The sequence below is a fragment of the Pelodiscus sinensis genome, chromosome 3 (assembly GCF_052426305.1).
Source record: "Pelodiscus sinensis isolate ZL-2025 chromosome 3, ASM5242630v1, whole genome shotgun sequence".
Lineage (NCBI taxonomy): Eukaryota > Metazoa > Chordata > Testudines > Trionychidae > Pelodiscus > Pelodiscus sinensis.
The window spans coordinates 89919587-89946226 of NC_143054.1; the positions used below are offsets into that span (position 1 = coordinate 89919587).

The 26640-nt window shown below is 42.4% G+C and overlaps 1 protein-coding gene across 17 annotated transcripts in view; it reads right to left on the reverse strand.

The window, feature by feature from the left end:
• TRDN (triadin) overlaps positions 1 to 26640 on the reverse strand; it is a 313306-nt gene that overhangs the window by 117465 nt on the left and 169201 nt on the right. For all 17 annotated transcript variants that reach the window (XM_089777236.1, XM_089777234.1, XM_075924089.2 and 14 more), the window contains 3 exons: positions 26591 to 26626; positions 22876 to 22938; positions 22148 to 22207 (listed from right to left, as the gene is read on the reverse strand). In XM_089777236.1, coding sequence (XP_089633362.1) covers positions 22148 to 22207; positions 22876 to 22938; positions 26591 to 26626 — 159 coding nt within the window. The remainder of the gene's footprint in view (positions 1 to 22147; positions 22208 to 22875; positions 22939 to 26590; positions 26627 to 26640) is intronic.

Here is a 26640-nt window from a genome sequence, read left to right on the forward strand (position 1 = left end):
AAACTACACAGAGGGTGATAAAAAAGCCTTAAGCTTATGTAGTGCCTTTCATGCAACTGTATCCCTAGGAGGTTTGTAATAAACCATTACACACAAATGCCTCAGTATTCTCTCACAGAATATGGTATGTTCGCATTTAAGTTAATTGACTAAATATTTCAAACCTTGGACTGGAATGAATCTACAAGTTCATGACAACTTAACACAGCTTCTCCACAGATTTTTTGCATAATGTATATTTTAGAAAATCTTACAGGTCAACTTCAGAGATTCTGAATAATCTATAAATTTGTACACAGGCAACTATTCAGGTAAATGCTTATGTTTCAAACTGTTTATTACCTTCTCTTAGAAGGATGCTCTATGCAGTTTGCATATGTGAGTGTCCTGCTAATTTCAGTGGGAGCTAGGCATGTATAACAAGGAGTAAAAATGTCCCTAAATCCAAGCAGCTTTCAGTTCAACTCAGTGGAAAGGTAATATACTGCAGCTCTGCTAATGCTGTATTGACATGTTAGGTCCACCAGGAGACAATTTTATTTCTGGAAGCATTATTCTGTAAACTGGAGCTAATGCAACTTTTCATGGGACGGCCATAAACCACAACATAACTATAATCTAACCTGGAGGTTACAAACATAGACTATAATCTCAGCATCAGTGGATAACCATATTGTCAGAATTCTATCTCTATATGATATTGATATATGTCAATCCAATGACAGAATTTTAGGATGCCAGAGTATAGGACATATAGAATATGTCTACACAGCAGCGTTATTTTGGAATAACTGACATTATTTTGAAATAACAAAGAGTGCATCTACACAGCAATCCACTATTTCAATATAATTTCGAGATGGCGGACTTCTTACTCTGACTTCTGTAACATTCATTTTACGAGCAGTAAGGGAAGTCAAAGAAAGAGTGTTCTTCCTTTGACTTTGTGCTGTGTAGACAGTGCCAAGAGCCGACTTCTGCTACACAATTGACGTAGCTGAAGATGCTTAGCTTAATTTGACTTTTGCCCTGCAGTGAAGATGTGCCCATAGTGTGATCTGCTAACTAGGCTAGACTTACACCAGCAGGACCCATTATAAGCTTTAGATGTCTCAATGGGACCCTTGATTCACAGAGCAAAAACAGATGTTAAAAAGATCCCGAAGTAGATATTGCCCATTATTAACCCAAATTAACACCAATCACACACTTTATCTCCCACTTAGCTGGTGGACAGGTGCTAGTGTGGCTTAACCAGTTCCCATGAGTTTACTATGCTGTGTATGGGGCTTGTATATAAACAGAGCAGAGTTAAAGGTCTTGTACTACATGAGTAGAAGCTCTAAGGCTACGTCTAAACTGGCGGGTTCTTGCTCAACAACGGCCGTTCTTGCGCAAGAATCTGCAGTGCATCCACACTGCCCACCTGCTCTTGCACAAGAAGATTTATACAGGCAGTCCCCGGGTTACGTACAAGATAGGGACTATAGGTTTGTTCTTAAGTTGAATTTGTACGTAACTCGGAACTGGCTCCAGATTCAGCTGCTGCTGCTGAAACTGATCAGAGGCTGACTACAGAAAGCCCGAGGCAGAGTTGCTCTGCCCCCAGCTTCCTGGAATCAGCCACTGATCAGTTTCAACAGCGGCTGAATCTGGAGACTGGGACAGAACAGCTGGGGCGCTGCCGGGTAGGTCCCCCCAGGACCAACCCGGCAGCACCCCAGCTGCTCTACCCCAGGCGTCCACAACAAAAGCCTGGTCTGCTGGGGGGGGGGCACACTAGCTGCACCCCCCCCCCCGCCAGCAGACATGGGAGACCCGGAGCAAAGCCGCGGAGGCGGCAGGGTCCCGCACCTCTGCGGCTTTGCTCCGGGTGTCCCTGGTCTGCTGGGGGGGGGGGGGGGCCCAGCAGACCAGGGACACCCGGAGCAAAGCCGCAGAGGCGGTGGGGTCCCGCGCTTCCAAGGGTTTGCTCCGGGTGTCCCAGGTCTGCTCCGGGTGTCCCTGGTCTGCTGGGAGGGGTCCCCAGCAGACCAGGGACACCCCGAGCAAAGCCTTGGAGGCGCGGGACCCCGCCGCCTCTGCGGCTTTGCTCGGGGTGTCCCATGTCTCCTGGGGACCCCACCAGCAGACCAGGGACACCCGGAGCAGCTTTTCTCGCCCCGGAGGATGCGGTGGCGGGACCACTGCGCGTCTGGGTGGTCCCGCTGCCCGCGAGTTCCGGGGCAAGAAAAGTCCCGTTCGTAAGTGCAGATCTGACATAAAGTCGGATCCGCGTAACTCGGGGACTGCCTGTAGCATGGCGTAGTAAGAGAGGGCTTCTTGTGCAAGAGCTACACTCTTTTCTAACAGGTATAAGCTCTCTTGTGCAAAAGCTCTTGCGCAAGAGGGCAGTGTGGATGTGTGGCAGGGTTTTCTTACAAGAAAGCGTCCACACTGCCATGGTTGCTCTTGCGCAAAAGCACATCTCACACATGGCAGTGTGGACGTGTTCTTGCACAAGACTTCTTGCACAAGAACTGTTGCACAAGATATTCTTGTGCAAGAAGTTGTCAGTGTAGACATAGCCCCAGAACAGGTATTCTTGCGCAAAAACTTGCCGGGTGTCTACACTGCACGTGCGTTCCTGCGCAAGTAAATTTACAGTACAGCGTTGGAAAACAGGGCTTGTTCTGGAAGAGTTATTCCTCTCCCCATGAGGAATAAGCCCTCTTGTGTAAGAGCTCTTCCACAAGAAGGCAGTGTAGACAGGCAACATGAATTTCTTGCGCAAGAAACCCCTATTGCTAAAATGTCCATCAGAGCTTTCTTGTGCAAGAGAGTGTCCCCACTGCCATGGATGCTCTTGCGCAAAAGCACATCTCTTGCGCAAAAGCACATGACAGTGTGGACGTGCTCTTGTGGAAGACCTCTTGCCCAAGAATTCTTGCACAATACAGTCCTTGCCCAAGAAGCCTGCAGTGTAGACATAGCCTAACAGGTTAGCCAAAAAAGAACCCATCCTTCTGTTCAATCCAGGAGAATTGCAAACCATGCTTCAGATGGAAATTACTGTTAGCATTTCTTTCAGTTGCTTCTTACCTTAGCTTCCATTTTTAAAAGAGCAAGAAAGCGAGAAAAGATTGACAGAAAGATGAACAGAAGAGGAGCTATGGACCATGGTATTATTGACCAAAATGTAACTGAGAACAGCATTTTGCTGTTCGACTTAGGTGCTGCACATTGAACACAATAGGCCCTTTAAACCAATGCATCTTCAATAGCCATTGGGGTTTGATTTGCTGCTCTTAGCAACAATTCAAAAGAGCGGAAACAGAGGAAGTAGCAGGTGGCTTTTCCATCATAAGAACAAAATACATAATTAAAGTCACTGAGAGGCCAATCTCAGTATAGACTGCAGTACTGCTAGCAGATGTATCTGACTTTAAACACAATTTGCTGAACAGGGAGATTTGCTAATGTGAATTACTATGGTTGAAGAGTAAGACACCTTACACTGGTAAGCAATCTGAAATTGTGATTAAACAAACATTTTTCCACTTTATACACACATGCAGTGGTTTGGCATTTCTCTAGTATTGTTCTAATTCCTCTCCCTAGTCTTCTTCTAATGCAATTTTTAAGTAAAACAAATAAGTTTCACAAATAAGTTTCATCTTGTAGCCTCCCCAAAATCCTTTGCATAATGATGTGCCAATCATGGGCAGAGATTTGAGGAGGCAAGAGCAAAATATTGTTTTGCTAAGGCCAGAGATGCCTGTATAGTTCTTTCTCATAAAGTCCACTACTGCCACATCCTCAAAGTCTAGTAGTAGGAGAAACTGTCTCCTTACAAGTGCCTCTATGTGTGCCTAAGGAATGTACCACATAGCCCTGCTGATCCCCTACCATCCCATTAGCCACTCTAACAATGCATATAAGAAGCAAAGGACCAAACTGCTGCTTCACTGAATTAAGTTCCAAAAACACTGGAACCTGCCTCTCTCCCTGTGAATAGCTTCCAATACAGCCCTTACTAGGGCTATGTTTATACTGAAAAAATTAGGAAGAATGGCTCTTGTGCAAGAGGGGTTTTTTGCACAAAAAGGAGCCGTCTACACAGCTCCTTTTTGCGCAAAAGCCTCTTGCGCAAAAACAGCTACTAATTAATTATGCAAATGAAGCACAGGGATATTCTACTCCACGCTTTATTTGCATAATAAGCTTTTGCAGAAGAAGGCTGCAGTACAGGCAGTCCCCGGGTTACATGGATCCGACTTACATTGGATCCCTACTTACAAACGGGGTGAGGCAACCCCGCACTAGCTGCTTCCCCCCAGCAGACCAGGGAGATGCGAAGCTAGCGCCCCCCACAGCAGACCAGGGAGACGTGGAGCGGCTTTTCTCAGCAGACACCTCAGCTTGAGAATAAAGGACTGAGGGAAGTGAGGTGTGGGAGAATAAAACTGAGCTCTGGAGAAATGTTTGGCTAGAGTTTCCCCTACAATATGTACCAGTTCCGACTTACATACAAATTCAATTTAAGAACAAACCTACAGTCCCTATCTTGTACGTAACCCGGGGACTGCCTGTATAGACGTAGCCCCAGAGTTTAAAGAGCTTCAATTTGGAGGAAGACTGGACTTCTTCTCTGTCGTCTACTAGTCTAGAAAAATCCAGTCTACCTCAAAGGTTACCATCGGTGTTCCCTCCTTCCATCCAATTAAGATGGGGAACCTCCAGCTCTCAGGGAGAGCTGATTACCACATAAACCAAAGGAGTTCTAAGTGACCAACCACTCCATAGCTTATAACTCCTGCATAACTTCCTTGGACCATTGCTACTACTGTGATGATCCTGGGTAGACAAGGGCTAGAGAGGGACTTCGGTGACGTGACACCATTACAGTCAGGAAGTATTAAAATGATTGGCAGGGGAAAGACTTGCTAGTGTGGGGATGTAAGGAGCTGAAAGGAATCCTGAGAAAACAGAAATAATATAGGGGAGGAGTTGTGATTTAGGGTGGCATAGAGTTTTAGGGGTATTAACCAAGTCAAAATTTTTGACGAAGCCTTAATGACATTTTGACACCACATCCCTGATGTAAACATTTAGGCTACATCTAGACTGCATCCCTCTGTTGACAGAGGGATGCAACTCAAGCACATCAAAATTGCTAATGAAGCAGGGATTTAAATATCCTGCACCTCATTAACATAAACATGGCCACCGCTTTTTTTCAAAACGGAGTTTTTTCCCCAAAAATGAAGTTTACAGGATCTGTCGAAAAAGGGTTTATTTTTGACAGATCCATGTCTAGACTGCCTTTTTTCCAAAAAAAAATTCCATTTCGAAAAATAGCGGCGGCCATGTTTATGCTAATGAAGCATGGGATATTTAAATCCCTACTTCATTAGCAATTTCAATGTGCCTAATCTACATCTCTGTGTTGACAGATTGGGTGTAGTCTAGACACACCTTTGGACTGCAAGTTGTTGGGGGCGTAGAGCGTACCTGTGTGTTGTCTGAGATGTCTTTATACTGTACATCACAAACAGTAATAATTTCCTGACTCTCAGAATTTTTTGTAAGTAGCTCTCCAATCGTCCTTGCTTTTCTTGTTGCTTAAGAATGGCAACAAATCTGAATTTCAGGTCTATATCATTGTCAACCACGGGATAAATCCACTGAGAACAATGGGGAATGGACTAGGTTGCCTAGTGGGGATGGACTAGATAACTGTATAGTTTTTTCTGTCTTTAGCTTTCTGATACACATAATTAATCATCTGAATAGCATTCAACAGGAGTTGCACATGTAATAAAATAATTACTTCAATCAATCAGAGGATTTGAGTGGCAGAAATGCTTAACTCATCTTGCAACTTCTTTTCAGTTACCACTTGTACGTGAGCTATGCTTTTTAGTGAAGAAGCATGAAGCTTGTCTGTCCTGATCAGCTCCATGCTGGAGAAGGGTAATAGCCTTAAGCCTGTAGAACACTTCAAAGGGAAGCAGACCGAAATGTTTATGAATTCATCCCATCTACAGTAAATGGCACTTCAAAGAAAGCAGATTCCCTCATGAGAATTCAAAAAGTTCTACTATCTGAGTGAAGCGTAAAACAAGGAAGAGAGCGAGAATTGAATAGGCAAGTGATTCACCTACATAAGTAGGAGAAATTTGGGAATGTCCAGTTAAAAATATACCAGAGACTCATTTTCCTTTTCTTTAATTGTTCATTCTTTTTTCACTCAGGAATTATTAAAAGGAAATCAACGTCTCCCACTAACAACATGTTCCACTGCCATTGGTGGGCATTACGGATGTTAACAATAGACCAAGGTTGATTATGAGATTGTAATCATGCAGGCATCAGAACTGTATGCATTTACACAAGGTATAGTCTACTGGGAGAATGAAGGAAGAACAGGTATTTTGGAAGATGATCAGGCATTCCCAAACTGTGCTGACGTTCTTCTGGTAGTGAGCTATATGGTCTATCCATTCATTTTGCAACAATTTTTTAAAGTGGCAAAATATGAACCAATGTAGTTAGGGAGCTGCTGGCATAGATAACAACATTACTGCTTATAGTAGGGCACCAAATCATCTCTGCTGTAAATTGTCATGGTTCCAATCAATATAAATATTTACAACAGGCTTTATATCTTCAAACAATGGGGGATTGGTGAGTTCTGTAAGGACAGGGTGAATCAACGTTTCTTTTGAGCGGGTAGAGGACAAATACATTCCAAATTATGTATTTGTAAGAAGATCTACAGCTTTGTGGTGGAACTTTTTCAGTAAAAATGCATGGGGAATTAATAAAATTTGGTGCAAACTTAAAAATGGCTGAAGTCATCATGGAGAACTGTGAATTACAATTATTTTCCAAACTGCCTCAAGAAACTGACATTTTTTGAGCATGAAAAATCAGACGAGGTTTTATTAACTCTATGGTTCAAATACTCCTTGCTACATTTCCTTTACTTCCCTTTGTTATAGGTTCATCTATCTCTCTCTCCTTTGCTAGGATGGTACATTTTAATTGTATTTCTGAACATGTAAACAGACAGCATTCTCATTCTGTGTGAAAAGGGAAATCTGAATAATGCAATGAACATCCACTCATCTTTATAGGTGACATGCAGTATTCTAATTATACCCTAAGAGTGCAGCAAAAATCTACGAGGAAGCAACTTCATATAGAACTTACTGCAATCAAGATAAAAATCAATTCACTTGTAACCATGACTATGTATGGCTCTTCCCCTCAGGACCATTTGCCCATTCTATTATTCTAATCATTTAACCATGTTTCTCTTTGTGTTATGTATAACAAAACAACAGAGCTGACTCTGCTGGTTAAAAAACAAAGAAAGAATGGCCATTAGGTATATTTTATTTTAAAAAATAAACACTCATAAATAAAAAGTGTAGCTTATATCCCATTTCTTTCCAAAAGCAACCAGGACCTCTATGAACCTCTCTAGAAGAAAGGCAGACAGGAAATTCTGCAGTGTAGCTGGATGCATGGTGAACAGGACAAAACTGAGGAGGTGTTCATTTTAGACTAATACTAGATTTAAGGCAGTTTTCTAAGGTCAAGATCCTAGAAAATGAGCCTACCCTATTCATGTAACTGGACTATTATCAGCATTTTATGCAAGGTCTCAAGAAGTAACAGGTGTCAATAAGCACATAAAAAGAACATTAGAACGGCCATACTGGATCAGACCAAAGTTCCATCTAACCCAGTATCCTGTTTTCCAACAGTGTTCAATGCTTGGTGCCCCTAGAGAGAATTAACAGAACAGGTAATCATCAAGTGATCCCACAGCCCTGTTGCTGATTCTCAGTTTCTCTGATGAACGTATCTTCCATGAATTTATCTAGCTCTTTTTAGAATCCTGTTAAAGTCCAAGCCTTACAACATCCTCCGGCAAGGAGTTCCACAGGTTGACTGTGCATTGCATGTTCCTTTTAAACCCAAGTTCTTATCTTATTATCTGTATCAATGCAGGCCTATGGGCTTTACCAATACTAAACTCACCTAACCTTCTTGCCTGAAAGAAGGTAAAAGGAGCTATATTGAGTATGTTTGTTTCATATATTGTATATCTATCAGTGGCTTGAAAAATGATTACATGTATTGAAATGTAGATAAAAACACAATGAAATGATTGCATTGTTTGTGCTCATGCTAGTAATTGCACTTTAAAATGTTAAATCTTTAATATAAACACAATGTAACTACTTCTGACACTGTACAAATTTTAATAATGACCATTTCTTTTATATATCTTTTAAGTTACTTTTTAAAATATTGATTTAAATGTACTTAAGACTGGGAATTGTAGCAAATCCTAAATTCTATGGACATTTTTAGTCTGCCTTAAGAGTATTTTTATACATAGATGCACACCTATGCATACAATCTACATATATAGGAACACACACAAACATATGGTTCACTGTTGTATTGTGTAATGGAATATTGTTGATGCCATTTGTAGCACCATGTATTGAATCTCAAATTCAGTAAAACATACCTAGGACCCAGAAGTCATTCAGTATGTCATATATGGTATCGTATTCTGAAATAGCCAAGAGCTGTTGAATGACCTTCTGGCTACATCTAGACTGCATCCCTCTGTCGACAGAGGGATGCTAATCAAGCACATCGAGAGTGCTAATGAAGCAGGGATTTAAATATCTCATGCTTCATTAGCATAAACATGGCTGCCGCTTTTTTCCGAAATGGAGCTTTTTTGAAACCCCCCCCGGCAGTCTAGAGGCGGATCTGTTGAAAATATACCCTTTTTCGACAGATCCATTATTCCCCCAAAAATGAGGTTTACGGGATCTGTCGAAAAGGGGTTTATTTTCAACAGATCCATGTCTAGGCTGCCATTTTTTTGCGAAAAAGCTCAGTTTAGAAAAAAAGTGGTGGCCATGTTTATGCTAATGAGGTGTGGGATATTTAAATCCCTGCTTCATTACAAATTTCGATGTGCCTAATCTACATCTCTCTGTTGACACAGAGGTATAGTCTAGACACACCCTCTTTGTATTGTCATAGGGTATGTCTACACTTCATACTTATTTTGAAATGAGCTATTCCAGAATAGTTATTATGAAATAGCTTATTTCAAAATAGAGCATCCACACTACAGAGAAGCCTCAAAATTAGTCCGAGGCAGGCTCCCCTAATGTGGACGTGTTATTTCGATTTAGTACCCCAGGAAGTACTGGGGAGAAATTACTTATAATGGCCCTGGTAAGAAGCTTTTTGGAGTGTGGAGGTTTACAGTACTCGAAATAAGCCGCTTGTTATTGGATGCTTGCATTGTTATTTCGAATGCTAGTTATTCCGAAATAACGGTGCAGTGTAGATGCACCCTTATAGGAGCTTCCAAGGACAATGACATATTCAAGGATAAATTATAGGAATGAGAAAGGTACTTTTTTCATTAACAATGTAAAAGATTTCATATGAAAACTGACCCAAAGCTCCTTGAAGTCAAGAGAAATACTTCCACTGTCTTTAAATTGGCATTGGGACAGGAGTCCCTACAGAGACAGCAGAAAATATATAACACTGTCTACATGCCATTTTAACTTGGTTGATATACATTGATGTTCAGCATAGAGTAATTATTTTAAATAGTAGGTCTGATGATTCAGACAGGAATCTTCTTTTGAGGGAATGGTATGATTTCCCTTCATAGAAAGATTCTCTTCACATTGCTTAAGTAACTGACACATACAACTAACCCTGTTATTTTTGAATCTGAGAAGACCAATAAAGATTGCATTAATTCACAGACCAACACAAATAGTGTAGTTGCAATGAAAATAGAGTAATTAATTAAAAATAGGCCAACTAGCTGTTACGAAAGTGCAGGTAACTCACTCAACACTTTTGAAGGGCAAGAGGCAAAGTGAGTATATAGTTACCTGAATAGTTCAGACATTTGATTTGTACTGAGTCCTTTTATGCCATCCCCCCAAAGGGTTTTTTAAAAGAATGATAAACTGTTAAACACTTTGTCTAGACTAAACAACTGTACTGTGCTTTGTTTGAGGCAGATTGACAGTTATAACGTTAAATAGTGCCTGGGTATTTCAAATCCAGCCAATCTCAATCTTTCATTTATTCTTAAAGGCATGGCATTCCTGGTTCTTGCCTAAAAGGAAGAACATTGAGCCCAACCGCTTTTGTTTTGTTTTGAACTTGACTTCACAAGGAGCCAAATCATCCCACAGAGATGCAGCTGCAGGAATGAAAGTAATATGTGTGCATTGTCCTGTTTGTCCTTATCCCTCCTTCCCACTCTCCAACCCACCCTTCCCTGCTCTGCATGTTCAGGGATTAATTCATAAGAAAGGATTATGTAAATTATCTGCATGTAGCTGAACTAATAGATGCTTAAAGAGTGACAGAACAATACTGTCATCTTGATACAGTATTCAGTTGCTCTTGTAAGATTCAACAGCAGCTAGGCCACTGCTCCATTAGGAGGGCAAGTTAAAAGTTCTTTCTCTTCTGAGTTGACTAAAACCAGCCTATCAGTCACTGGCAGAGTGAGCAACCGCCTTCCTTTCTTAGAAGAGGTTTCTGCAATGAAGAAGCACCCATATGATGAACCGGTTGCCACAGTGACTTGGGAGCCTATGCACTCATGTCAAAAGTTATGCAGGAAAAACAATGGGAGTTACGCGCCTAACTTTCTTAGATGCTTTTGTAATTCCCAACCTCCAGCTTTAGATGCCTAAATGCCTTTGATATTTGGATCGAAGATACTTTTCAAAATGGCTCTCAGGTTCCTAAGCAAGTTAGGTGCTTGAAAAATGTTACAGTGGGTCATAAATCGTATCTACCATGGTAACTTTACATAGTTCTCAGGAGGAGACACCCTTAACATCCAGCTGGTTCAAGACTGCAGGGATTTGCTTTGTGTCTCTATTTGGCAGTTTGTTTGCACTGCCCCCCATTGTATATAAGCAATGACCCTGTTTTTCATAGATATATGGATTCCAACACCAGAAGGGACCATTGTGATCATCTAGTCTGACTTCCTCAAAATAATTGCTAGAGAAGATCTTGTAGGAAAAGCATTGAATCTTTACATAAAAATTACCAGTGCTGGAGAAATCTTTAATCGCCTTTGGAAAACTGTTCCATTGGTTAATTACTATTCATGTTAAAATTTCTTATCTGAATTTAATTTCTGATCTGAATTTGTGCAACTTTAACTTCCATCACCTGGATCATGTTCTAACTTTCTCTGATAGATTGAAGGGCCAATTATCAAATTTTTTTCCCACATAAGTATTTACTGATTGTAATGAAGACATTCAACCTTCTTGTCATTAAGTTCTTGCAGTCTATCATGTTTTCTGCCTCTTTATTCATTCTTGTCTCTGAGCATCTCCAATTTATCAACATATTTTTGACATTGTAGGCACCAGAATTGGACACAGTAGTCCAGCTGCTATAGTTCCAGTGCCAAACAGCTATTTGTATCGGCTCAGATACGTGTAACCTGATTTTTAGTATAAGACCACATTACTATGTTTGTCTCTTGATGAGTTGGGAAGTGTCAATAAGGTAAGTAGGATCACACTTTATTTACTTAGATCACAGGGAGCAAGTATCTAGGTATTTAGTTTACAAGGTATGTACTATGTAAAACTAAAAGGAAATATTCTTATTTCCCATAAATCCACTATTTATTATAGTCCAAGACACCTAACACCAAAGATATGAAATGCCATTGCCTTTTGCTGCATGCTGTCACATAGACATTTGTGCAAAATGAGTGTGAAATGCTAATTCTCCATTCACTTACACCAGTTTTATATCTACTTTGCACAAGCAAGTGTAAATGGCAATACAAGGAGCACAGCAACTGGGAAACTGGGCCCAAAAACTTTAGGGAGTAAATGAGGATGTCACGTTGGCTATAACTATGAATAATGGGGAAAATTAAGCAAAGGAAAATTTAAGTGGCTTTTTATAATGTTTTTTCTTAAGTTTGAAATCTATTAAGACAGAATATTCTTTTAAAGTGGCCCAGAGACTTCATATATTTAAAACAAAGCTATATAAAGAACTTGCAGATGAACTGTACAGAACCATCTTGCATTGTGTGAAGAATGAATCAGATGATCTAACAGGTCATCTCCATTTCCACTTTCTCTGATTTTATTATACCAAGACCCACAAACAGGAAATTGTTGGCAAAGTTGAGAGACAGGAAAACTAGTGAATAACATCAGCAGCTGGCAACAATATATAACTCAGACTTTTTACGGGTTAATAAACATAGCCTAGTCCACAAGGTAGCCTGCATAGCTTGTGTCTGAAGAGAAAAGCAGCTATTAGTGGAGATTGCCAGGAAACAGCAGGTGAGTCATAAACAGGACCCAAGGGAGGGTAGAAAAAAAAAGTGAGGATGGTCTAAGATGCTAATAATGCCAGGAGCAAGTTATTAGCCAGGAATGAATCAGTCTGCAACACAAGAGAAGAAGCCTAGAGTTCTAGTAAACCAGACAAGGAACCCAGATGTTCCAAATGATAATTGTCGATTTTGCACCATGGGTAATAAAATAATAAGGATGATGATGATATAAGACCACAAACAGAAGCTGAGGCCTTTTTTGCTGAGGGCTGTATAAACACACAGGATGTCCTGGCCCTGCTCCAATAAACATAAGGTCTAGAGACAAGACACAAGTGAGTTTAACAAACAGTCAATCAGGGGAAAGCTGTTGGGGGAGTAACTGGGTAAAAGCAATAAATAACTGCATGTGCCTACTTTTCCAATGTGTCCAACTCCATGTTTCTGACCTGCACTTTTTTAAATTTAAAATTATAACATTAAAAACTCTCTTTTAATTCATAATCCTCAATGCTCCCTTAAATTTTGCTCTACACATACACATCCCTGGATAGCGCATCCCTAGGCAACTCATCTTTTAGTAATGTTGCTGATATATTTGTTTTCTGCACTTCTCTCTCTCCTTAGCTATCCCCAATCAGCCCTCCTCCTCCAGCATTATTAGTTTTCTGCATACATAGCTACAACCAGTTCCCCAAAGGAAAACTCACTCAACAAAATTTCAGGATCAATTTGAGGAAATGGCCAATTAAGCACCTTCACTCCCCACAAATCATATTTCATCAGTATGGGTCCCCCGCACCTCCAAAATATACTGTAACACATCTACACCACCATATACTTCACAGTTGCACTATAACAAAAACACCCTAACTCTGCCCTCAGTGCTATCACTGTGGAGGCCTGTTAAACATCTTTGGACAAGTGCATGGTATGAAGTGTGAATGAAGCTGGCATTCAGTGGCATCCCTCCTTTGAACTGTCCACAAGGGGTTTTTTTGTTTTCAGTTGATCGGGGAGCAAAATCCCCATCTTCATCAATTCAAACCTCTTGTAGTAATGTGCTGTGTCTTGTCTACATTGGTGTGTACGCCAAGAGTGTTTCTTTCAGGTACTATATGTTGCCATCGAAACCATGGCTAGTTCACTGTGTGTTTGCTGGCTCTGCTGGAAGCACTGCCCAGGAAGGGAATATTTCTGAAAAGGTATCATGTTTGGCAGGCATTTTAGCATTGTTCCCGGATGTACTGCATTCCAGAAGTGACAATTGCACCATGGTATAGGGAGGAGAACAGCTATAAATAATAGCTGCTTATCTCTAAATGCATTCCTTCAAGAAGGAACACTTATATATCGTAATGTTTAGTAGCAGAAAAATTTGGCAGAGAAAAGAAAAGAAAAGAATAGATAATTGGCCACCAGATGTCGCCACTCTTTCTCTTATCAGTAGAAAACAATTATATACGTAAGGTGAGAAGTGCACCAGGTAAAGTGTGGGCAGGAAAGCCACACAAATGAGAAATATAGGAAGGTTTTTGTGAAGACTAGGAATTTTTTAAAAAAATGGTTGTACAGATTTCTTTGTTTGCCTCTATGAAGCAGAGTAGCAAAGGCCAAGCTGTGGGAGAATGGAATGGCCTTTTCTCCTCATTTCTCATGTATCTGTGCCCTTTTGAAAGTTACCCAGACTGGCATTAAATAGCACAGAGTAGAAGACAATATGCCTGCATCAGACCATGCAAAAAAGGCAGCAGAGAGGCCCTGTCCCCGAATTCTTGAGCACTTCAGTTCTGCTCTCTGCAACACTAGTATAACATCCCTCTTCCAAATATAGAGAAAACATACTTTCCTCCCAGTGACTGTCGAGCACATCATCTCCAGGCTCCAGTAGAGTGGCTCACTGAATCCACATAGCTGAATAAATAATCCAGATATATGATAATGTCAAAGCAACTTTGCATTTGAGGACAAATGTAACCTCATTGTTTAAAGGTCCCCAATGCAGGTTCACTTGAATGACACAAAGGAATTAAAAGACATTGGTATTCTCAGAGCAAGCCCACCAGATTATCCCTGACAAGCACAGGAGTAATCCCATGCGGGCAGTGTAGAGGAGCCAATACCTTGTCAAAGGTGCCTGAGTACAAATAGGCACACCACACACGCTGACTTTTGATAAGCACTGTGTTGCACTGATGACCTCCTTTGTTCCATCCTGGCTATGGAGAGCATTGGTGGGCACCTGTGCATGACCCTCACAAATAATTTGTCTACACAGACTGAATTCTGAGAGGGCCCAAGCACTTTCTATATTTGCAAGCAGCAACTGTTTTTGCTAAACTTCATTTGGATGTTCTACATAAGAGGTTTTCTTCTAAGAGGACTGATTTTCATAAGAACATAAGAATATAAAAACGATCATATCGTGTCAGACCAAAGGTCCATCTAGCCCAGTATCCTGTCTTGAAACAGTGGACAATATCAGCTGCCTCAGGAAAAGGGGAAACACAACAAGTAATCCTCTCCTGTCATCTATTTCCAGACAAACAGAGGCTAAGGACACCATTCTTACCCATCCTGGCTAATAGCCATTAATGGACCTAACCTCCATGAATCTATCTAGCTCTTTTTGAATCCTATTAAAGTCCTGGTCTTCACAACATCCTCTGGCAAGGAGTTCTACAGGTTGATTATGCACTAAGTGAAGAAAAACTTCCTTTTGTTTGTTTTAAACCTGATATCTATTAATTTCATTTAGTGACCCCTAATTCTTATATTATGGGAACAAGTAAATAATTTTTCCTTATTCACTTTTTCTACACCAATCATGATTTTATAGACTTCTATCATATCCCCTCTTAGTCTCCTCTTTTTTAAGGTGAAAAGTCCAAGTCTTTTTAATCTCTCTTCATATGGGACCCGTTCCAAATCCCTAATAATTTTTGTCGCCCTTTTCTGAACCTTTCGCTATGCCAACATATCTTTTTTGAGATGAGGTGACCATGTCTGTACTCAGTATTCAAGATGTGGATGTGCCATGGTTTTATATAGAGGCAATAAGATATTCTGTCTTCTTCTCTATCAGTTTTCTAATGATTCCTAACATTCTGTTTGCTTTTTTGACTGCCGCTGCACACTGAGTGGATGTTTTCAGAGAACTATCCACAATGACACCAAGATCTCTCTCTTGAGTAGTTGTAGCTAAACTAATCCCCATCATGTTATATGTGTAGTTGTGATTATTTTTTTCCAGTGTGCATTACTTTACATTTATCAACATTAAATGTCATTTGCCATTTTGTTGCCCAATCACTTTCACAAAGTACTGAACAGATACCTTAAAAAGGATTTTAAAAGAACAGGCCCTCTTTTCCAGCCACATTTTAAGTTGGACACACTGAAGTTGAGACATTCAAAAATCAAAGCTTACTTTTGAACATCTTGGCCATTGAGCTTGTTACCCCCAACCAGACTGTTTCTCAGCAAGACTCCTTCAGAAATGTGCACTGATGTGGCTCCTTATTTGTCCAGCCAAGTGGAGCAGGGGTTTTTAAATAGGATTGTGCCAGGCTCTTATTTCTGCCAATTATGTTTGTTTAAGTGAGACCTCTGAGTTTATAACAACAGAATTATCTGTTTCTCAGAACAATTAGCACAATGTTTTTGTAGTAACTGGAGGCCAAAAGATTAATGTGTTTTATCTACAATACACTTTTAAAAGCTAATTAAAAATCCTCCAGTTTATTTTGTACTGAGCACATTCAGCATTAGTCTACTCTGCAGCAAACAAAGAGAGAGAGAGATAGGGGAGAGAGAGAGGTGACAAGAGGGGATTAAGAAAGGTGATAATTTGTCTGCAAACAAACAAATACACTATTGGGGGGCAAATAGCTCATACTCAGGGTGCAGCAGTACAAAAATTGTTCCAATGCTACTGGCAGTTAGGACAGAGCTGAGCAAAATTACATTCATGTAATGCAAGTGATAAAATTACACCAAGGACCAAAACCACCTTTCATTTACTAACTGGCACAAATCTCAAACATTAATCAGAAAATAAAAATGATATGCCGTTAGCTGTAAAATGTTGCCCATTAGATTGAGAAAAGATGGGTGGCAGCAGGAAGAGTTGCCCTCAAAGCATTATTTTGAGGCTCTTATTGTCTATTGCTCTTATTGTGGCTATGTCTACACTGGCAGGTTCTTGTGCAAGAACTCTTGTGCAAGAACACGTCCACACTGCCATGTGCCTTTGTGCAAGAGCATCCATGGCAGTGTGGACGCTCTCTTGTGCAAGAAAGCTCTGATGGCCATTTTAGCCATAGGGCTTCTTGTGCAAGAAACCCCTGCAGCGCATCTGCACTGCCCTCTTGCTCAGCTCTTGCGCAAGAGGGATTACACTTGTAAGAAAAGAGCGTAGCTCTTGTACAAGTAGCCCTCTCTTCCCACGCTTTATTGTAAATCTTCTTGTGCAAGAGCGGATGGCAAGTGTGGACGCTTTGCACAAGAACGGCCATTCTTGCGCAAGAACCCGCCAGTGTAGACATAGCCTGTGTGTCTTAATCAACCATGTAACCATCATTTTATTGTAGGAATAGACTGTGTTGACAGGCCTTGTGGAATCTGAGAGTCCTATGGAGTGATTTGAACGAAAGGATGGAGCACAATTTGAAGGCTAAGGTTTCAGGAAGTTTGTTCCAGGCATGAAGGGGACATGCAGTGGACAGAGCAGAAACTAGCATAGAAGACACAAGTCAGTCCTTTCTTGTTGGTTTAAGGGAACTGAAAGCGTTTATGGAAGCAGAGAGACAAAATCAGAAAGGTAGGCAGTAAAGAGGAAAAGCAGCAGTAAAGAGGGCTTTGAAGTCATGGGCAAGGAGCTTTTATTTAATGCAATTGTCACTGCCTGTCCTTCTACACGGAAAAGGAAAAAAATAATTAAATAGAAAACCATCCCCATAATCCTGCTTTTTGGCCACTTATTCAGACTGCAAGTTCAAGCCTTCCAAAGCTCACTAGTCAGCAATCTCTGCTATATCTGCACAAAGCATGTAAATATAACCACATGCTGAGACTGCTCATTTTAAAATTTTCAGCTATACAGTACTATCCTGTTGATCAAATGTGGCAATTATTGCAGGCCTAAAAGCTTTTAGGGATAACAATAAATGCTGCCAGTCAATGCTAAAAAAGAGACCATGAATTCAAAGAGCAAATCCAATGACAAATCACAGCAACATGTTTAACCAGAATATATTATGGATTAAGATAATTTAACACAAAGGCTCATGAACTTCAAAAATGCAACAAGCTAGGGAGCAAAGAAAAAAAGATGGAAATGTGGGTGTGTCTTGCACTGTTTAATTTGTCTCCCTCCAGCCTTGGTTTTAATGACTCACCAGGTGTACTAATGACTTCTGCAGTTGAACATGTTAATAACTTTATACTACAGTTTGACCATGAATTGTAATCTTTTAAAATGCTATATTCTCACATGAAAAGTATGTTTAGAGACAGAATAACGTTATGAGGGTCATTCTGAATTGTTATCTTAAGTTATGATATTTTATTTTTAAATCTGTATTTATACATTTAAGGATGCAATTTAACTTTATACTTCAGTAAACTCTATGGAATATCTACCTCTCAGTTTATGATGTAATTTAACACAAAATCTGAATAATTAGACAGCACAGATAATGCCAGGATACCTGAGCTGTAAGCCTGGCTCTGATAATGCTTCCTCTGATCCTGGGTTTAATGCTTTCAGTGTGATGTTAGGCTCTGTTCCAGTCTCTGTAATAATCACCATGGCATTAAGTGCCCATTAATTGTTATTACAGTTGTGGGTACTCAGCATCTCTCTCTCTCTCTCTCTTTTTCTCTCTCTCCTCTGGGTATGTCTATACTGCAGATTTTTTCCCGAAAAATGGTTGGCAGAAAGTCAAAAGCATGAAGGGGTTTTTCTGACAATGGTAAGCCTCTTTCGATGAAGAAGAAGCCTTTTTCCAAAAAAAGCTTTTTCAGAAAAAGGCATTTGTGGATGCAGAAGAGAGTGTTTTTTCAAAAGAATAGGCCTCCAGGAAAAAGCACAGATGCCCCGGTGGCCACACCGTCCACAGTAATCACAACTGAAATGCAAGATAGCGTCCAATCAATGTGGACACTATCTTTTGAAAAATCACATCGCTTTTTCAGTGCATTTTTTGCAGTGTAGATGCTCTCTTTCGAAAAAAAAAAATTCTGGAAGATCTCTTCTGGAAGAGCTTCTTCCGAAACAAATTTGCAGTCTAGACATAGCCTCTCTCTTGTTCTCGCTCTCAACCCTCCCCCCCCCCAAGAAAAACAAAAGAACAACAACAACCCAACCCTGGGTATCACTAGATGGACATTCTTAAATGCTTTTTTCTGAGCCACTTTTCATAAGGTTTTGCATGTACACTCAGCCCTATTTGTATATATGACTAATAGAGATGTCATTATAAGTTGTATTGTCTTTTGAATGTATTTATTTTCAAGCATTAGTACAACAGTCCATCTTAGTTATTTTAATCCTTTCCAGTTTGAACTTCAGGAGCCTTCTCAGTAATCTCCTATCTGTTGCATCCATGAGTTTACAGACACAAAATGCAAATCACTGAAGAGTTTTATGTGTGCCCTAGAAAAATACTGCTGGTGTTACTTGCCCCAAATGTTTAAGAATCATAAATCAGGCTCCAAGAAGTAATGAGTGTAGTTTAAAAATTCCAATAATGTTAAAACAATAAATTGTGTGTTCTTTTTATTTGTCTTCTAGTGTTTGAGCCTTTAAGGTTTAAACCTTCCTGAGAATAAAAAAATAGATTAGATTATTATTAAATTATTAGATTTTGTTAATCGAAAGATGAGATTCTACCATAATCACATGACTCCAGCAGATGCAGCTTTAAGAAAAAACCCCAATAATGCATGGTGTGTGATAAAAATCATGCAAGTTTATTTCCTCCATTATTATTTCCAATTTTTAAGGATTCAAAAGGAGATAACACGCCATGATCCTGAGAGCTATCCAATGGAACTATAACTACTAAGGCCATGCATGCCAGACTAGAAACCAGACCAATCAAGTTCACCAACCCACCTAGTAAGGGCTGGCTGGGAGTGGGCTAACAATCCACTTTCCTAACAAAACAAAGCTGGAAGCCTGTGCTACTGCTCAGCTCAACAAACTGGGCCTAATTCAACTCAACTCAGTTAGATTTTGAAGAGAGATGACAATGTATAATGGCCACACCTGAAAGGAAGCTACTCCTCTAACAAATATGCTCCATTCTAAATCCATAATTAAAATCTGCATGTGAAACATTCAGACATAATATAAGCCTGGTAAAATAGCTCAAGTAACAAGAAAATGGACAGATATAAACTAAATAAGGTAGTAAGATATTTAAGGTTAAAGAGGTGAAGTAAGATATTTAAGGTTAAAACAAATAACCATCATCTGGACATATTCTACTATAATCCGGGCTACTGAATGCCAATGTTATGAACCAGGATGTGGGTAGTCAGGCCTAATAGTCAGAGAAGAAGTGTTCATGCCTAGCACAGAAATGGTCACAGATGGCGCTATAAGCCATGAACAGAGACAGAGTCAGTAATCAGGAGTCAGGGACCACGTAAAGCTACAGCAAAGACTGGAAGGACAGTGGCAAAATTGGAGTCCAGCCAGGATCAGGTCTGGAGAAAGGCTAGGAGCAGGCGAGGGAAAGAGGGATTGCAGTTGTTGGTTTGTGTATTGAACAGCCACCGATCAGTTGTTGCTGCTGGGACTAAGAACAGGTTTGCTGACTTTCTCAGCCAATGAAGCATAGTAGTTAATCGGACAGCCCTTTGTGGTTCCTCTGTGCTCATAGGCTCCCTGGAGAGTGGGCAGGTAGGGTACGTCTACACAGTGGCACTATTTTGAGATAACATTCTCAGGGATGAGGGGAAAGGGCCTCTCTTCTGTCTTTTTTTGCATGATATGATGCAGGCATATTGTCCTCTACTCTGTGCTGTTTACTGCCAGTCTGGTCAACTTGCATAAGGGCACAGATACATAAGAAATGAGGAGTAAAGGTCATTCCATTCAGGAACGGGGTTGAGGCAGTAACAGATTATCAGCCTGCTATCCCATACCCACAGAGAAAAGCAAGCCAACAGAAATTACCTTAGGACTTATGTACAAATATTAGGGCTGAAAATCAACAAAGAAAAATATAAAAACTATGACAACACACAATAAGAAATCCCAATAACACTTTGAGATTGGCACAGAAGAGGTTTGACACTTCGCAATCCTTGACAGAACCCTGAGCAAGAGATGGAACCAATAGAATAGTGAAAACCATACAGGCAGTCCCCGGGTTACATACAAGATAGGGACTGTAGGTTTGTTCTTAAGTTGAATCTGTATGTAAGTCGGAACTGGCGTCCAGATTCAGCCGCTGATGAAACTGACCAGCGGCTGACTACAGGAAGCCCGAAACAGAGTTGCTCTGCCCTGGGCTTCCTGGAATCAGCCGCTGATCAGTTTCAACAGCAGCTGAATCTGGATGCCTGGGACAGAGCAGCTGGGGCGCTGCCGGGTAGGTCCCTGCAGCGCTGCACTTTGGCACTGCGGGGACCAACCTGGCAGCACCCCAGCTGCTCTACCCCAGGTGTCCCCAAGTCAGCTGCTGCTGAAACTGATCAGCGGCTGATTCTAGGAAGCCCGGGGCAGAGCAACTCTGCCTCGGGCTTCCTGTAGTCAGCCGCTGGTCAGTTTCAGCAGCGGCTGACTTGGGGACTCCTGGGGCAGAGCAGCTGGGGTGCTGCTGGATTGCTCCAGTAGCGCCGTTCCTCGGCACTACTGGACCAACCCAGGAGCACCCCAGCTGCTCTGCCCCAGGCGTCCTGATTCAGCCGCTCCTGAAACTGACCAGCAGCGGCTGAATCAGGATGCCTGGGGCAGAGCAGCTGGGGTGCTACAGGGTTGGTCCAGTAGCGCCGAGAGCGGCGCTGCGGGACCAACCGGCAGCGCCCCAGCTGCTCTATCACAGGCGTCCCGAGTAAAGCCTGGTCTGCTGGGGGGGGGGAGGGGAAGGGGCGCACTAGCTGCCCCCCCCCCCTCCAGCAGACCAGGGAGACGCGGGCGGTGGGACCGAGACGCGCCGCAGTCCCGCCGCCTGGGTCCTCCGCGTCTCCCTGGTCTGCTGGGGGCTCCCCCAGCAGACCAGGGAGACGCGGAGCAAAGCCGCGGAGGACCCTGCGGGACCGCGGCGCGTCTAGGAGGTCCCGCTGCCTGGGTCCTCCGCGGCTTTGCTCCGCGTCTCCCTGGTCTGCTGGAGGGGAGGGCGCAGCTAGTGGAAAAAAAACCTTTTTTGAAAAGTCCCTTATTCCTCAAAAATCAAGGTTTACAGGAACTTTCAAAAAAGGTTTATTTTTTCCGACAAATGGCCCCATCTATACAGGGCTTCCATTTGCATATCCTCTTCCGCAAAAAAAAAAAAAAAAAAAAAAATGCAGTGTAGACATAGCCTGAGTGAGGTTATTTATGCCACAGCTTAATTTGTTGTCAGAAGTGGGAACAGGATAACTTATTTCTGTCCAAATCTGAAATCTACAGTATAAGAGCGAATCCTGGAATCTTAAGTAGTGAGAATTTATACAGTAACCTATTTTAAATGTTTAAAAATTGAAAATGCATATATTAAATAATCAAACGTTTATTGAAAAACCCAACACATTTCAGTTTCTTACCTGCTTTCTTTATTTCAGGGATGGTCTTCTCAGGGGATTTCTTTTTTTCCTCTTCTTTTTCTAACATTTAATTAAAGAAAGTCATTTGATATCTATGAATCACACAATTCAGATATGCAGTTAGCCAATCCCTGGTGAGCACATGCTGAAAAATAATGTGACTTATTTTTTAGTTCAGATCAGATGATTCCCATTTAGCCACTGTACATATCCAGTCACAGAGAAATCAGATCAAATATGGATAATTTGGACCTTTAATAATTCATGAAAAGCCAGGTGAGACTTATCAGTGCAGGAATATGGTACCTTTAATTTAAGTTACCAGATGTAGCCGCAAATCTTATCAAAACTACATGATATTGACATTGGCATGCAGAATATAAAGACATGTGCCCCACCATTTTTACATGTGGTCATATAGTTATGTCCTGTTATACTTGGGATAATCATTAACATTGCCATGGACAGCTTCACAGCGGGGGGGAGGGGAGTAACCCGTGACATTTGCCATTGGTTCTCTGGCTTGTCAACCAGGAAAAGCCTTTAAAAAGTAATACAAACCAAAAAAGTATTAAGCATTGGACGGTATGGAAAGAACATGCCATAGGAGAGCATTGTGGTACTGCAAGTTTAGGGTTTGGTCTGCCACCATTGACGTTAATAGGAATTTAGCCATTGATTTCAATAAGAGTTGGATCAACCTCTCAACAAACGTTCCACTTACATACCTTTCTTTTTAGTTTCAGGAATAGCTCTCTTCTCTTGGGTAACTTTCTTTTCATCCTCTGTTCCTAAGCAAAGATTTAAAAGAACTTCACTTGACTTTTTATATCTTACTAAAGAACTTTGACTCACATTTTATAAAGCAACTAGCACAGTTACCTGGCATTGCTCAAGTCGTTAAAGAGGGGCTCAGGGCAGGCAGGAGCTCATTGCCTGGGTGCTCAAGGTTAGCCATACTGCCTGGCCGGATGCTCACCAGCACAGGAAATTCACCCCTGTACAGTTGCTGGCAATATCCAGATCCCTGCCCCCAGTTTGCCACTCTCTTATTGGTGCACCCGTCCCCTTGTGGTGATTCTGCACTGTAACTGTGTCTGATAGTAGCAGACTCCTCCCTTCGTGTTTTATAAGTTACAATCATATTCCAGGCACATCCCATTGCCTTAGCACAACAAACCCTTCCCTTGCTGTAAGTTATGAGAAGAGAAAGGTGCATATCAAATGTGATGGTTCTAGTTCTTACTGTTTAGGAGGAGCTCTTGAACAAACAGCCTCACAGACAGATGGGCAGACAGACACACAGACTCTCTCAAATATATAGTACAGTTTGCATCTCCCAAATCCGGGATTCTCTCATATGGCAACATCCATGGTCAGGCATAACCACTGATGTTCTTGGATAAGAATGCCCTGGGGCAGGCAGGCCATCAGCTGAGAGCCTGGTGCAGCCCCACGAGTCTGCTAGCAGACTTGGCAGAGTGCGATCAGAGCTGTCTGCCACCCAGCAGTGGGGCTGGGACCGCAGCATTCCAAGAGAGGAAGCCTGGCCGGGCCATGTCAGCCTGGGAGGCAACGGGGCCACAGCAGCCCAGGCGGCAGTGGCAGCAGTATGATTGGAGCAGTATGATTGGACGCAGCAGCCCGTGAGGGAAAGCCAGCTGTGGTTGCTCTGCAGAATCAGGGTGCCAGGGCCATGTGCTGTCCCGCACCGGGGTTGGGGCTGCGGCAGTCCAATCGGGCAATGTGCTGTTCGGTAGTGGGCCTGGAGCTGCCTAGGTGGCTGGCAGTGGAGTTGGGGCTGGGGTTGGCCCACAGTCAGCCTAGCAGGGCTGAAGAAGCTGACAGGGAGGAGGGGCAGCAGTCTGAGAGGCTGGTGTCAGGGGACCTCCCATTGTCCGGCAAATTCCCACATTTGGGACCAGTCGGGTCCCGAGGGTGCCAGACAAGAGAGGTCCAACCTGTAGATAAGGAAAGAGATCCAAAAAAAAGGTCCAATACATAAACAGAGAGTAAGGGTGAAAAGACAAAACAGCTGTAGGTTGTCTGTCCAGACGTGTTTTATCTCTGTGACACCAAGACTATTAAACCATGACTACTTGTGACAGATTGTACTGGGCCAAACTGGGCCTTTGGGTAGATCAAACTGTTTCAGAAAGTGGACATTCCTTCTGTGATACTTTTACTAAACCTGCCCAGCTTTGTCCAACTCAAGTATGCTTTGGAGGATTTGCCATCACAATGCAAAGAAAATGTACATCTGGAGATCAATCCATGCAATGCAGAAGACATGCAATTTTAGACCAATTAATAGTTCATTAAAAACATGACAGTCATCCCCGCAAATATATAAACATACCGCATACTTCAGTGAGTCCACATAAAGCAGAGGATAGAACTGGAGCCAGTGTGTGCACTAGATAATTATTTAAGAAACAAGCCCTTTTTCAATCCATTATATCGATGAACATACTATAACTACGATTTTTCCAGGGATATAGTAACTCTGCATTTGTTCTAACTTAGTGTTTCCCTTATGAAACCTGACTGACAATAGAAAAACTCTCAAGAGATACTCAGCAATAAGCACAGAATCCCATGAAAAGCCTTTATAAATAATATACCTTCATAACATTTTTATGATTGGACCTTTAAAACTGTCATTACAAGATATCTGCTATTCGTGGTGAATTGCAGTTAAACCATTTGTCTGCTAAAGAACACTACTATTTTTTAAATGTATTTGCCTTTATTTGATGGATTCCCTGGGCAACAGTGGAAATTAACCTTTTGTTTTATGAAGGCCACAACAATTTAATTACTTATTGCATGAGTGTTATTAATTGGTAGAATAGAATTAGGTATGAGAAATCAGAAAACTCATATACTGTCTTGTTTCACTCCCTTTGCTAGGAAATGAATCCCCATTAAATGCTAGTAAAATAACAGTATCAGCCATGTCCAGATCTCTTTCCCTTTCTATTGTCCACCTCATAACCTTCCAGGTTTTCCCTTTCAAGTTCTATACAGGCAGTCCCCAACTTACGTCGGATCCGCACTTACGAACGGGGCTTTCTCGCCCCGGAGCTCGCAGGCAGCGGGACCCCCCAGAGCGCAGTGGTTCCGCCACCTTGACCTCCGGGGCGAGAAAAGCTGCTCCGGGTGCCCCTGGTCTGCTGGGGACCGTCTCCAGCAGACGAGGGACACGGGGAGCAAAGAGGCGCGGGACCCCTCTGCCTCCCCGGCTTTGCTCCCGGTTTCCCTGGTCTGCTGGGGACCGTCTCCAGCAGACCAGGGACACCCGGAGCAAAGCCTCAGAGGCGCGGCACCCCGCCGCCGCTGCCGCTTTGCTCCGGGTGTCCCTGGTCTGCTGGGGACCGTCTCCAGCAGACGAGGGACACGGGGAGCAAAGAGGCGCGGGACCCCTCCGCCTCCCCGGCTTTGCTCCCGGTTTCCCTGGTCTGCTGGGGACCGTCTCCAGCAGACCAGGGACACCCGGAGCAAAGCCTCAGAGGCGCGGCACCCCGCCGCCGCTGCCGCTTTGCTCCCAGTGCCTCTGGTCTGCTGGAGACGGTCCCCAGTAGACCAGAGGCACCGGGAGCAAAGCCGCAGCGGCGGCGGGGTCCCACGCCTCTGAGGCTTTGCCAGAGCAAAGCCTCAGAGGCGCGGGACCCCTCCGCCTCCCCGGCTTTTGCTCCGAGTGTCCCTGGTCTACTGGGGACCGTCTCCAGCAGACCAGAGGCACTGGGAACAAAGTGGCAGCGGCACCCCGCCACAGCAAAGCCTTAGAGGCACGGCACTCCGCCGCCGATGCGGCTTTGCTCCCCGTGTCCCTGGTCTTCTGGGGGGGGCACCCCCCTCCAGCAGACCAGGCTTTTGTTGTGGACCCTGGGTAGAGCAGCTGGAGTGCTGCCGGGTTGGTCCTGCAGGGACATACCTGGCAGCCCAGCTGTTCTGTCCCAGGCTCGAGATTCAGCCGCTGTTGAAACTGATCAGTGGCTGATTCCAGGAAGCTGGGGGCAGAGCAATTCTGCCTCCAGCTTCCTGTAGTCAGCCCCTGGCCAGATTCAGCAGCAGCGGCTGAATCTGGAGCCAGTTCCGACTTACATACGAATTCAACTTAAGAACAAACCTATAGTCCCTATCTTGTACGTAACCCGGGGACTGCCTGTAGTTATGAGTATCAGCTGAGTTAGCAGAGCTATAGCTTGTTTATTTTGTGATGCTTTGCTATTACAAATGTATACAAGAAGCCAGCCCATATTGTTATACAGAATAGCTCATGCAAATTGCATCACAAGTCCATAAAGCAAGAGCTCTTTCATTCCTTGAAAATAGTTCCAGAGTAGAAGCTTTTCTGAATTTAGCAGATCCAAGCAACAAATATGCTATTAGCCCTTGCATAAATTAACATCAAGAGAAAGAAAAAAAGAAGTTACTTACTTTTCACTTCCTTAGCGATCACAAGAGGCTTTTCTTCTGCATGAAAACAT